A 14,459-nucleotide genomic window follows, 5' to 3' on the forward strand; every position below is an offset into this window, starting at 1 on the left:
GAGAGTTGTCCACATTTGCACTTTAAGATCCTAGAATTTTATAGGCTGCAGAGTACTCAAAACACTCTGCACCAAGACTCAATGGGTCAAAGACGGTGATATGAGGAATTATTTGAATTGGTCCTTTCTATTCATAATGTACTTTGTCAGCAGTCTACTCAAGTGCTTGACTACATCCTGGAATCGCTTCTAATATTCTCAGTGGTTGCTTTTTGATGATCCACGACTGCTCCTATAGTTATGAATAGTCACAGTTATTAGAAAATATCCTGCTTTTCACCTTCATAATAATCAAGGTATATCAGCATTTACATGATTTGATAGTGTACATCATAGGTGATAATGCATAAAGGTGAAAAATATGCAGGAAAGGCAAGTATCTTTCTAAAGCACAGATGCCAAGGAGGCCAAATCCTACAGTATTGCCAACCCGGGACAAAATTTGTTTCCCTTACTTCCTCAGTTCAGCCATCAGGCTATAGTAAATCTTGCATGAACTACCTAATCGGTGTTTTGGCCCAATAAGTCTCAAATCCCAGAATATGGAGACTTAAAAATTACATTTGAGAACAGTATTAATCTCTGTCAACCAACACGTATATTCAATGTATTCTGGCTACATTAGGATCTCCACTAAGCCCAAGAAGGCTCTGAATAACAAAAGCAGATTCAGCCACCAGGTTGCTTCAGGTCAGACACAGATTTCTATAATACTCTCTCACACAGATACATGCTAATGACAGAGGGTGGAATTTAGGTTAAGTCATTAACGGTACGTGGGTAGAAAGTGTGTTATTTTAATTGTGATTTGGGTAACCCACTATTATTAAACTTTGTAAGACAAAAATTATCAGCACAATACACTACACCAATTTTGAGTGCAGTTCGTTTTCTATTGGCTACAACACCCTTGCTCGAATTTAAAAATAAAAACCACCTCTAATTTCCATGGTAGTCTTAATGTAAAGCAAAATTATTCCAAATAGTTGCTAGCCTGGGAAAAAAAGAAGCCTGATAAATACTATTAGGAACCTATAACTAGGACAGCTAGATGTATCTTCAGGAAACATATTCAAACATCCATCTCTGCCATTTGTATTTAATAGTGGGGATGTAAGGCTACAAAGAAATACAAAATATGACCCATCCTGCAGGTTTGCAAAGTTGACCCGCTAATCATAATCAATGCACACACGCGCACGCACACAGCAATCTGCAAGCAGATTCACATTAAGAAGTTATTTTTTCCATAATTATCTGCTGCCTAAACATCCAGCTACAAAACTATCAGAGCACAAGGCCCATCAGATAGAGAAGAATAACACAGACCAACACAGAGAAAATTTTTCATTTAACCTCACAGAAAGGAGCATTACATCACACTCTTACAATGTGGGGGGGGAGGGGCCTGCTCTCAGAAAGCAAGCTTCGGCTACTTCCCTTTAATTTTCTGCTTAGTTCTGGAGGGAGATACTAAAAATTTAAATCGAGGTTATTTTTGCAACATAGAACACGGTGTGTGGGGTGTGGGGGGGGGGGGAGGGCCCCGCAGGAAAACGCAGCCTTTTACCTGTGCTTAACAACACACGCATACTCGCTTCCTAACCAACACAGCGCAAGAGTCTGCAAAACAGAGGCAGCATCCAGCATCCCGCATTCGTGTGCCTTAAATACCTGGCACACGTCTCATCAGGCTCGGGACTCGCTGCAGCCAGGCGGGCTCCCTTCCTTCGCGGCGGCCGCGCAGGGGGAGCGTGGTTTCAAAGGCAGCACTGGCTGGCTGCTCTGCACCCCGGCTGCCGCGGCCGCGGGGCAGCACCATTTGGGCCCGCCGAGGGCCGAAATAAGGCATCTGGCTGCGCGGGGGAGGGGAGGGGAAGGGAGGGGAGGGCGCGGGAGCCCGCGCAGGAGGCGGCCGGCGACGGCGGCGGCTCTGCCTCTTCCTCGGGAAGGCTCCAAGCGCAGGAGTCCTCCCCAGCCCAAACCTCGCCACCCCAGCCTGGCGTCGTAAATGCTCGGGTGCATTATTTTCGCTTCCCCCCCCCCCCCTTTCGCCCTAGGACGAGTGGCCTGGGGAGAACACTTCCCCATCCGCCCCTTGCCGGACCCAGCAGCAGAAAGAATGCAAACCCGTTCATGTATATATATGCAAATTTTTGCAGCAGATTTAAGAGCTTCGGGTGCTGTGGGGAAGAAATCTCTGTTTAAACAGCCTGTATTTAAATAAAACAAGATTTTCAGTACTGTCTTGTACTTCGCCAGCTTGGAAAACACAAACGATCTTCTGTAATTTGCATAAATCCTTTAAATTACAAATCTCTTCGAAATCTACAGTACGTTTCTACCGGAGACGTCGTCTTAAAAAACTCTAAAAATCCAGTTAAGAGTGCTTTACGCGTAAAAACAGACAGCATCTAAAGCACGCTAGGAAATACACCTCTGCAAAAGCACAGATGAAAACGGTCAGCTCAGGCTCTTAAAGATCTCCTAATAGGTAAAAACAATAAAATCGAAACGTGCTACTAACCTCATAAAGTGCAGCAGTGCTTAAATCCAGCGAGTTGAGGCATACAAGGTAGAAATGGAAATGAAAAGAGATCCAAAAACGATTCCGTATTTGTATTTTTTTTTCCTCCTTCTTCTTCAATTTCAAATGTTCAGAAACCAGCAGAGGCTCTGTCGGCCATTTTGGCTTGAACTCCCTCCCTCTCTCTCTCCCTCTCTCTCTCCCCCTCCCTCTCTCTCTCCCTCTTGCTCTCTCTAAAGGAAGAAGCTTTTTGTGACCTTCAAATAGAGGCAGGTCACGTGACTCGGGGCGAGCTGTCAGTCAGCAGCGGGGGCCGGCCCACCGGCCGCCTTAAAGGGGACGCGTCCCGCCTGCGCCTGGGCGAGCGCTCCTCCCTGCTCGGCCTCCGCCGAGCGGGGCCGCTCTCACGCGCGCGCCGCCTGGCTCCCTTCTCCGCCACTCTTCCCGCGAAGGCAACGCACAGCAGGGGTGCGAGCGTGAAGCGATTTCAGTATGGGAGGGGAAAGAAAAAGGGAGAAGGGAGCAACTCAGCTGGAGGGGGTTTTTTGGTGTTTTTTTTTTTTTTTTTTTTAAAGTTAGCTAAAAATGAAACTGCCCATTATGCTAGTTCGATATTAAGGTTGCACAACTTATAAACAATAAGTCACGAAACGTGCAAGTCCTACAGGCAACGCTCAGTCTTCTGCAAAGTACATGGGAACATGTGAACCTAGCACTTACCTCCAGAGCAAACGACATTTCAAGTACCACCCCATCTTGATCCAAGGACAACATCTTCAGTCCACAACTAGTCCAGATTGTAACCCGAGCGTCTACACAATACGCGCGCACACAAACCTGAGATCCAGGTTCAGATGTGCGAAGGAAGACTCACAGGACTGCAGAGCAAGCTCCAAGTCTACCTTAGAGTCCTGACTTCTTTTAAGTCTCAAGCTGCAACTTAATCATTACACAGGCACTCAATAGTCTCTTCCCACAATTTCCCCAGATAAATTCTCCATCAGTTGAAATAGAGAAACCCAGTATGTCGCAACATAAAGAACTGCAGGATATGCTTCCAGACATTACCTTGAATGGGCAGAAAAAGCAAAGTATATACTAATGCAGGTTTTATTCTGCAGTGAGGAAACCCGCACCTTAGCTGAAAACAGATAACAAATGCTTGAGTTAATCGTGCAATGAAAACATGCCCTGTGAGAGCTGACAGCAGCTCAGGAAGCTGACAAGGGCATCCTCAATATTGAGTGCTTGCAATTCAAAATTTTTTGATTCTGTAAATTGTTTTGCACTAAAACTAATTTAAAAAGTCCCTTAGAACAGAAAAAATATCAAATGAAATTAAGCTGAAAAATTTAGGGGGGAACACTGTGAATTGTTTTTTAGGGAGTGAATTTTTGGAGGAGTGGAAGCTGTGCTTCTTATTAAATAGAATAAAAGTCACTACTATGTATTATTGTACAATGTAAGTCATTGACTAAATATTGTGTTTCAAAAGCCTTCAGGAGGCTACAAGTGGCTAATACAGTTCAGGTTTTGACAAGCTTTGCTCCTATTATCCTTAATAGTAAAAAGATACAGAAACCAGCCCCAGATTCCAGAATGGGGGTTCCCCCAATGTGGGGGATTCTTCAACAGGACTACAGCATGCACAATTAGCTCCCATGTCCATATCTGCAGGCTCATTAAACTCTGGAAACAGCTAAAGCATGTTGCATTTACAGGTACTGAACAAAAAGTAGATAGCTGCTCAGGCAGCTCTGCTGTCTGAAATGGAGCAGAGAATCAGCCTGCTGGAGCTAACAGGTTGTTGGTGCTCCGTGGTAGGGCTAATCCAAACACAATTCAACAAGCGTGGTGAAATACTAAGGAATGGGTTCTCATTTGCAGCAAGTCCCAGGAGTACACCACAGTTGGTCTGGGATTTGTCTTTAGATATCCAGAGCAACAGCTGGATTTATACACAGTTTCATAAAAACCAAACAAAAACCCCAGCTGTCCCCCTTCTGAAAGGCTAGATCAACTACTGCAGCTGCACGTTCCACAGATGTGTTCACACTGAGTGTGAGAGCAGGTATTAAGCTACAGATACAGGTAATTTCACTCTCTTCCCCCCAAAAGCCAAACTGCTTGCTCAGATCTATAAATCCTCTTAACTTTAGTAGGGCTTGACACTTCTCCATGCGGAAGTCCAAGAAGCTTTTCTTTCAAGGAGCCGGTAACATTGTGAAGACTTTGAGGACTTTAAGCAAGAAGCACTCACTTGAGTTGTGTGCATCAAGTACAATCTAAAACTTTATATTATCAATGTTCAACAGGTAAAGCTTTTTAAATGAGAACACCTTTTTTCAGGACAAGCAATAATCAGTGAACCAAAAATATTTATAATGGCTAGCGTTGGCAACTCTCAAATAATTATAGCACAGACAAAACACCTTGGGGACCATTTAGCAGTCTGTTAAAAATGTATGTGCAGTGGGCCTAGATTTTATCTTGACCTTGTCCTCTGTAAAGAACGGTGGATTTAATTCCACTGACAATGTGAAAATTATCCATGTTTTGTCTCCTTTAAAATGTTATTTGGAAGCTACTTCAAAATCATTATTTCAATACAAAAAGTGCATTAATATTTTTCAGCTAAGCCAACAACTGAAATACAATTTTTTGCCTCAAAATCTTTATCCATTCATATTGGCATATGGTTAACTCTTGTCTACCCAGGGCCTGGAGACGTTTGTTTATTTATTTGTTTGTTTGTTCGTTTATTTTTATTTCCTCAACCAAAATTGTGGAAGGAAGAGAAACAGCACAGTAGTTCAGAAAACAATGAAACATAGCATAAAAATACAGAGCATATACAAAGCCTGCATATCCCTTTTCAGAGGGCAATTGTACTTTAAAACCTAACCATTATGCTTTCTGATGTTAACAGCTCTGTTAATAGGTTATATCCTAGTTACACACTACTAACTTACCTGATTATACAACACTTCAATTTCTAAACATCTTCCATCTGAGGATCATAAAGCACTTCACAAATCTTAATGAACCTTCACAGTGCTCCTGTGAGGACAGCATCCAGTATGAGCAGACATACACACACACACACATTAAGAGAGACTCTTACAGACATGGATTCTCTACTCCCTCATTTCAAACAGTGGAGGAGGGGAGCGTTTTTAACTCACATTAAGATGCATTTTGGTTCTAACTACAACTCATGTTTTTGATGACCTCTGAATATGGAAACAACAGATTAGTCTTCAACTTCACGTATACAGGCATGCTCCAGTGTCCAGTCAATTAATTGGGATATCAACTATATGCTCAAGTTATAATCTCAAAAAGGAGATCTTGTCTGTCCAATCTGTAGATCTCTACTCAACTTTGAAAGGGGTCAATTTCATTCAGTCCTTATGCAAGGACTGGCATTTTCCCATGGCTCAAAGTCCCACAGTCTGCTGCCCTACCTTGCTTATTTTGAAGGCTGGGCTTTTGCCATCCTGCAATACTGCACTCCATGCACTGGGCCTTCTACATTGCCCTTCCATATGTGGCAACAAATTTAAGACTTCGCCTCCTTCCCTCCTCCCCTGAAGTTCTTCATAGCTGATGCTATGAAAGTGAAAAAGTCAATTCAGTTCCTCCTAACATAATTCCTTTGCAAAACCCACAAATATTAACAAGTTTCTCATAGCATGAACTCCTACTCACCACTGTCCTTTTCCAGTCGGTCAAGAATTTGCTTCCTAGAATATCAGAGGCAAAAAGGCAGATCCCAGAGTGAAGTGAAGCCTGCATACCCTCTACCCTCTCACAGCTCATCAGCTAGATTTCCCTAGACCTCCCTCCCCCACCCCAGAAGGTGGGTGATGACAATGAGTACAGGATGATCAGAGACTGATTCCGCACAAACTCCTATCCCGTCACCAGTGGGCTAACTGATCTGGATTACAATCCTCGTAAAGGCAAATTTTGACTAGTTTAATCTCATGAAGTTGACAGCGATTAGAAGGGTCACTTTGTCTTTTCTTAGATAAAGTTAGAAGTGTAACTCTTCTCTTACAGTAGCAAGAAGTATGCGAGGACTAAGTTACATAGTGTTGCACAATTTCCTCTAATACAAAAGCATCCACTGAGAATCCCTTGATTTAAGGAACAGAATTAACAGTCTTAACTATCCCTTATGTGCTTTAACTACGGCAATACCATTTATTTTAAAAGAACAATCAAAAACATTAGGGTTAAGAACAGGAGTTCAAAGTCATTTGTTTACTAGACTTAACAACTAGGAACTTGACACAGGCATCTCAATCCTGGGTAGAGGATAGTTCAGACTACCCTTTAATTCTTTTCTCTGAACAGGCAGGAATGCTGAATGCTCCATACTTTTATGTTGATACAGCCAAATTTAGCTATCATCTTCACTTTTCAAAATTTTTAAAAGTCTTTGCAGCAATAGTTTAAACCATTGTACAAGTAAAAGAGAGACAGCCTCTCCTTCTGTAGGAATTCAAAACTTTGAAATGTCCAAGCATACTTCAAGGGAGGCCTCATTCCTAAGGAAAACTAGGTATTTTTTCACATTTAGTGAACAGTGAGACATTTATGCTGCAGAACAGTGAAAACAGAGCTGACAAAGGTTTTAACTATAGTAATCCGAAGTATAATGTACATTCTTTCTTCAAAGAAAAATACGGTGACAGAAGTGATGGACAAAGGAAAAGCTTGCTCAGTTTCTGAAAAAGTTACAACAGCTTTTGCATCCCTTACACAATGGCGCCTATCAACACATGTTCTATGAACAGACTATATCATCATTATTATTGAATACCTATAATTGCAATACTGCTTTGGAGCCATAGAAAAGACCAAATCTCATTTCTGTCTTGCCAGAGACAGTACAAATAGAGTATCGGGCCTGAAAAGTTTACAGGATACTGAGTTTAAGAACTATTCATGACTTCAAAGCCAAACCAAAGTTCTGAATCTATACACTCATCGAGCGCTTGCAGAAATACAACGAGTGAGAAGGAAATAACTTCATTCACAGAAGTTTGCAAACACCCACTTCTCCACGTAATTTTTTCCTCAATCTGCCACAATACTTTCCCTAGCTGTTTAGCCTATAAATAATCCATCACCACGCCTCCCCTTCTTCAGTCTCCTCAAATGCCCTTTTTCATTTGCAGGAAGATAAAGCCTTCTATCTTCCTTCCTTTTACCAAAGTTGTTCCATGGACAACAGAACTAATAAGGCTTATTTCCTATGGATCTCCTGTCACGCATCACTGAATCTCTACCTTACTACACTAATTCTGGCTTCTTGCACGGCCAGTTCTCCTGTGATGCCAAGCCCTTACCAGTATACAATACAAATGCTACATAGCTCTCTCCCCCTGTAATTGTTCCCCCCTCCCCTTTAGTACTTCACACCTGGGCAAAAAATCAGCATATGCTGGGGTCTAATCCCACAATAACATATGTTGATTTGCAGTCAACAGAACAAGAACTGAACAGATTATCCTGTTTTGTTCCGAAACCCTTCTTTTAGTGGGGACGTTAATTTTGGACTCTCTCCTCCGCACAGCCACTGATGTTTAACATACTGATAAGAACTCATTGCTATTTCTTACTTCTCTGCCTGACTTGACCAAAACTGGACAATAGACTCCAGACTTATTGGGAAAGATACAGACACGGAGAGCAAATGCACAGGACTGACTTCTCCAGAAAATGAAACAAGAGACCCCACCCAAATCATTTCCCATTCAAGTTCCCCTCTAAACACTGAATGAGGTTTTTAGAAAGTTGTAGAAATCATGTATATACCCATCCTTGGAAATTTAAAGAGTACATCTTCCTCTAGCACAATGCTCAAGGGAACTTCTGCAAATTAGTATTCTTAGAATTTAGTTAACCTGTTCATATATCTCAGAAGCTTCTTGATTTTGAAGATTATAACGCTATCCTAATGAGTCTGCTATCCTAATGAGTTTCCATTTTCATTTTCTAAAATCCTATAAACTGCCAAAATATCAAAGAAACGGGAAAAGCTTATCCATTTTCTCCAATTTTTTTTTATGCCAGTGGACAGATACACACCTCTGTCAAATAGACGGTTGAGGAAACCGGATAGGGTATCACTCCCTCCATAGGGTGGGCAAGCTGTCACTTTCTAATTGTTATTTTAGAACACGTGAATTGCCATAGCAGTGAGATCAATGATTCAACTGACCTTCTATCAGCAATAGCTGTTACTACACATTTCAAAAGGACGAGTAATAACCTACTCATTGGTTAACTCCTTCCCTCCTCCTGCTTAAGCCTAGAAGCTACATACATTTTTTTAAACAAATAGCAACAAGCATTTTTATCTGAATAGGCTGGAATATTTAAGTAAAAAGTTCTCTTTCATGTCCATAAACACTTCACCACAACAGGACCCCAACTCTGTATTGAACCTCTAGATCTGCTTCTACTGAAAATAAATATACTGAACTCAATACAGTTTAGTCTGCAAAGCAAGATTTCTCACTAATATTTATGGGGGTATCGCATAAGACCAGGAAGATATTAGGACCCACTCAAAGCGTTACAGTCTTATTCTAGTTCAATCCTTTTTTCTTTTGTACCTAAAAGAGAACTATACTGCGCATGGTTAAAAGAAAAAACAATCATATACAAAATCATGAGATGGACCAACGTTTCTGCAAATTGTTCTAACTTGCCTTTAGTATGGGGAGTTCAGTCACTGGCCCGGAAAACTCGGAGGAAAGGAATTTCTGGCATCTTGGTTGGAGCTGGCACCAACCCATTTTCCTTTGTTCTCACTAAAGGAACCATATTATACAAAGTTGTTTAAAAAAATAATAAAAAAAAAATCAGAATACAAAAGGAATGTATATTCAGATGTATATTCAGTGAATTACTTTAAGAGGTTTCTCTACTTTGACTCATTTTTCTAATAAAAATTAGACTATTTATTTTTGCCAAAATTTGTAAACAGATCTTTTCACATGGCTTGAACATCTTCCCTGAATAATTTCCCTTCGTGTACAGCCCTTCAGTCCGAAATGTCAGAAAAGGAACAGCTAGTTATCCATGTAGAAAATTCTGCAAGCTGTACTGATGTCACAAATATTCAAACACATGCACTAACCTAACTGAAAGTGGTATGACCCTAAAATATGACTACCCTGATGAAGAGCAAAGATTTCAGCAAATTCCATCTATCTAGGTAGGAGTCAAAGAAACCATACTAGCTCTCCAGATCACAGCATGCCAGAAGAGCAAAGAAGCATAAGTGTTCCAAAATATCTCTGTAAACAAGATCTTAATTCATACCACGCTGTCCGCAGAGAACAGCGTTATTAGTCAAACAAAATAAGACATATCTTGTACACTAAGAACTAAAGAACACCATTTTCTACAGCGACTGTCATTTCCTGAAAGGTCTAGATAGAAACAACGTGGAACCAAGTTCTTAGCCTTTAAGACCATTTACCTTCTTTAAGGTCATTTACATTCTTCAGCTTCTAGTATCTCTAAGCCATAACTGACAAACAGCCACCAAAAGTTCTTCCTACTGTCTGGAGATAGGAAAAAACAAGAGGGTACAATCCCTAATATAATGTACAATCATTAGTCTTTTTCCCTTCCCCTCTCCATCTGTTTGAAAGGAAGACTCAACCATTCAACTGGGCACACATATAAAGGATTCATTCATCAAGACTTTGGTGTTTATTCTTGGAGAGAATTAAGCAAAAAGTGCACTAAGCAACTTAAACTGGGCTTAAGAGAAAAAGGTAAGTTTTAGGTTTGTAATTCATATACTTTTTTGATGCCACTGGCTTTCTCCAGCAGTCCAAAAAAGTGAGTTCTTAGCAAACCAAAAAGCTGTTAGCGCTGTGTGGCACTAACTTGGTATAAATATCACATACATCCATCTAAATGAAAGTTATTTTTACATTAGGGAGATGGACAAAGCACTAACTTAGACAGGGATCAACAATTTTTAGATCTCAAATACTTTTGCTTGCTGTTCTTTAAGCCAATTGCTTATATTTGCATATCCAGCACTTCTAGCAGGAAGTATACTAATTTTTCAAGAACGAATAAAAAATTATTCCAATTTTTATTTCAATTAAAAATATGCTTTCCTTTAAAAAAAATTTCAAAATCATTTTGAAAACTAAGACAATTTACAATATATTTCATCCTTAATAAAATCTAATAAATATGAAATTATATTCAAGTTTTACATCTTTACTGCTGATTAAAAAGACAAGCCAAAGAACTTGTGAGATCACTAAATTGATAACCAAAACCAGTGCTTGCTTAAATACTAAGCCAACTTTTCTCAGCACTAATTACCTCTCAAGCAGAAAGAATATTTTCAACTTTTCATTTTATTCTAGTTCAATGACTAGTCTATTCAAAAATCAACGCATCAATTAGGAGCTGAAAAGTAGGAATTCTTGTTTTTTCTTCTTCCAATTTACAAATTAGAGAGTAAGATCTTCCCTTTCAAATGCATTTAGAAAAGATAAATTAACCAGAAAAAATATGCTAGATTTATTAATGGAAAAATATCAGTTTTGTTTAATGAATCTCTTTTAAATATTTACACGTGTTCCAGGATTTCCTCCCCCACATACTTCTAGGATACTTACTAGATCTTTTATTACTAAAATGTAGCAAAATTATACCAATAGGAGAAATAGTGGGGAGGAGGAAGAAACTAACCTTCCTCAAGGAAATAGAGCTACAAACACAAAAATTTAAAATGGCTTCTTTAAACCTAATTTCTTGCCAATTTCAAGCAACATACCCTGCAGTAAGTGGTCCTCTACAGCAAGGTAGGAGACAGATCACAGATAGAACGTTTAACAAACCTTTTGAGTCTGCAACATTCTGTAGAACTTGGTAAATTTATACATCTAATATAGACACACCATGAGTAAATCTGAAGTTAAAACACCATGAGAAAGGTGTTTGAGAAAGGTAGCAAAAGAACAAATTTAGATAAAGAAGTTTGAAGTCTATATTTTAGCTAAATGCTAAAACATAATGAAAGATCTTGGAAACAACTTATCTCACTTCTATGCAAGATACCACCTATCAGTGTCATTCTAAGTAGCAAGGAATTGCTGAAAAGTGAGCAATTTCCAGCCATCTAGATAAATGATGCACAGGAGAGGAGTAGTTACCTGAGACAGCTTCCGATGGTGTGAAGCCAGCCACAAACCAGTCAAACCAAAAAAAGGCTTATTGGACAATGAACTTGAGGTGTCAATAGCGTGTCCTGTAGATAGTTTGGTTCCTGAAAAGGGACTAGAGTGCAGCAGGTGGAGGATGTGGTGGGGTTTGAAATTAAGAGGATCCACGATTTTAGGAGTTTGGTGAGTATACAGATGCATTCTCCTTCTAAGTACAGTAAGCTGTTTAAGATGACAGTAAATAAGAATACCATCCTTATTTCAGTTAGAATTACTACTTAATGTAATGATTAAGCTGCTAAGATATCAATGGTATCACTGGGAATTTGTGAACAGTATCTAATATGGGTATTTTGCGATACTATATTCATAAACCAGAAAATTGGAATAGAAAATATACTTTTCTCTCTTGGTTTGGGAAGACAACAGTTATAAAGATGTGACTTGGTCAGATGAGACTGGGAGTTCAGAAGCAGTTTTAATGCACTTCCTACACAAGACAAATACAGATCTTGAGGGGAAAAACCAACCAACCAACCCACCCACCCAACCCCCCAAACAAGCACACACACACTGTCCTGTTCTTACCACAAGAAGTCTGAAAGAAAACACCATCAAATCCTAAAGAAAAGTAGTACCATACTTTTCAAATGTAGAATGTATACTGTCCACAGGTCTGTGCCTCCCTCACCATTCATCAGGTGTATATGTAAAGCACGTTGGAACAGTAAGCAGGAACTGTACCTCTGGAGATGACTTCCCTCGCAATCATCTTCCATAGTCTTTTCTTACACCACAAGGGTCATCTTGCATGCAATTTTCCATACATTAAGAAAATATTTGCAAAATGACAGTTCTCTAATGGCGTGGGCTAGCTGAGGTACGTGGAAAGCCAGTATCTGTTTGTGATAAAGTAAGATTTACAGTGGTATGTTTTGCTACCTCTCATTTTATGGTTTGAAAGACAGACATGACTGAGTAGGTGAAACAGGGAAAAACATGAAATGTAAAAAGAGGAAATGACCATTGTAAATATTTTCAGGACTGATGTGTGGAAGTGCATGTTTAATTTTAAATGATTTTTGCATAGCCTATTCAGGCTAGAGCTTTGCTGTGGAGAATAGCTCTAATTTTAAGTACAAAAAGTTCAAGAGATTCAAATATAACATTAAACTGGTAAAACAGGGAAGAGAGAGAGGATGGAACCCTTGGAATTCTAAAGTGTCAAGGTTTTAAGCATAAATTCTGCATACTTTTCTGGTTATGCTGTTCAGAAGTATTGTATTGTAAAAGGTGCAAGCCAGCTTTTTCAACATTATCGACTTACCAGTCTTATGGCTAAAACATAGCTCTCTCTACAGCTACAGAGTTCACTGCTGTCTCATCCATTACTACTCACCCAATTGCACAACAAAGGGCAATGCTTTTCTTTGTGCCTCAGGCCCCCCTTACATATAGAAGGCAGAGTTGCCTACTAAACGCGACCTTTTATTTCCTGCAACGGAGTGGCAGGACAAAGACTACTACACCATGAAGCTAATGAAAACATTCCTTAATCCTCAGCTGGACACGCTACTCACTGTTCACCTAAAGCGTTACTCTCATGGTCTCCTGTCCTCAAACATCCTTCTGACTCTCCAAGAGTTTTTCCCTCTTTGAAAAAATAATTTTCAAAGTTAAGAATGCTCCTACTCAGAGGCCAATACAAGAGTTATCCTGAATAGGACTCGAGTGTTTTCCAACACACTGATAAAATTGAAATACCTTATGACAACATTGCCTGGTATGGCACTACATCTGCACAGGTCTCAGCAATGACTTGTTAAGATGCTGGACAGAGGACTTCAGTGTTTGAGACATTTATCCAATGGACTACTCACTCTACACACAAACAGAGAAGTCAGCTGTTTGTATACATCACTGTTGATGCGTTCAAGGAAAGAATTCGCCCTGAATTTCAGCAGAATTTGGGGTGCCTGCATCCAAATTTAGGTACCCCAAATCTGGGCTGATAATCTGAATTAGGATTTATAGGCTACTTTAAAACTCCTACCAGGTATCTTCTGAAAAACTTCTGCTAAGGCTGGCATTGTCAGTAAATTAAAAAGGCGTGGAGACAAATGTCAATACCTTCCAGAGTATGGAAGGCTCTTAAAACAACAAACAAAAATCCTGTCATGCAAGCATTTAGCTACTTTTTTTTTTTTTTTAAATTTGGAAAGAAAAGGGTCTTATGCTGCAGGAAGAGAAGCTATTGTTGGGGTCCTTCATAGAACTTTAACATTCAATGCAGCCTTCTTCAGCCATTTTATAGTTTTCAGCAAAACTATACAACAGTAAGATCAGTCAGCTTATGCCATCATAGTGGCGATATCTGTACATACATCCTCTATCAGCAGGATGCTAAAAATGAAGGAGGACTGGCCTATCAGCCTGCTCCTTAATCTGAAGTACAAGGAAAGGCTGAGAGAATTTGTTCGCTCAGTCTTAAGAAGAGAGGGCTAACCAAGGTGGGGAAAATCTTACCGTTACCTTCAACTACCCAGAGCAGGATGTTTCAGTGAAGATGGAGCTACAGTTTCAGAAATGCATACTGAAAGGATGAACGGTGATAGACTTAAATTGCAACAAGGGAAATTCTGGCAGGGAAATAGCTGGAAACAATTCTTTACTGTGAGGATGATCAAACACTAGAACAGATTGCCCAGCAAAGC

The 14,459-nt window shown here is 39.9% G+C and overlaps 1 protein-coding gene across 13 annotated transcripts in view; it reads right to left on the reverse strand.

The window, feature by feature from the left end:
- Positions 1-14,459, reverse strand: part of TNRC6B (trinucleotide repeat containing adaptor 6B) — a 140,577-nt gene that overhangs the window by 78,541 nt on the left and 47,577 nt on the right. For 3 of the 13 annotated variants that reach the window (XM_009665250.2, XM_068941472.1, XM_068941411.1), the window contains exon 1: positions 2,528-2,762. The exons of 8 other annotated variants lie outside the window; for them this stretch is intronic. In XM_009665250.2, the coding sequence (XP_009663545.2) occupies positions 2,528-2,532 (5 nt within the window). In that variant the 5' untranslated portion in view covers positions 2,533-2,762. Of the gene's footprint in view, positions 1-2,527; positions 2,764-14,459 lie in introns of those variants that run through there. 2 more of the 13 variants (XM_009665249.2, XM_009665248.2) reach the window with 1 other exon arrangement.

Source organism: Struthio camelus, chromosome 1 (assembly GCF_040807025.1).
Source record: "Struthio camelus isolate bStrCam1 chromosome 1, bStrCam1.hap1, whole genome shotgun sequence".
In the NCBI taxonomy this organism is placed as follows: domain Eukaryota; kingdom Metazoa; phylum Chordata; class Aves; order Struthioniformes; family Struthionidae; genus Struthio; species Struthio camelus.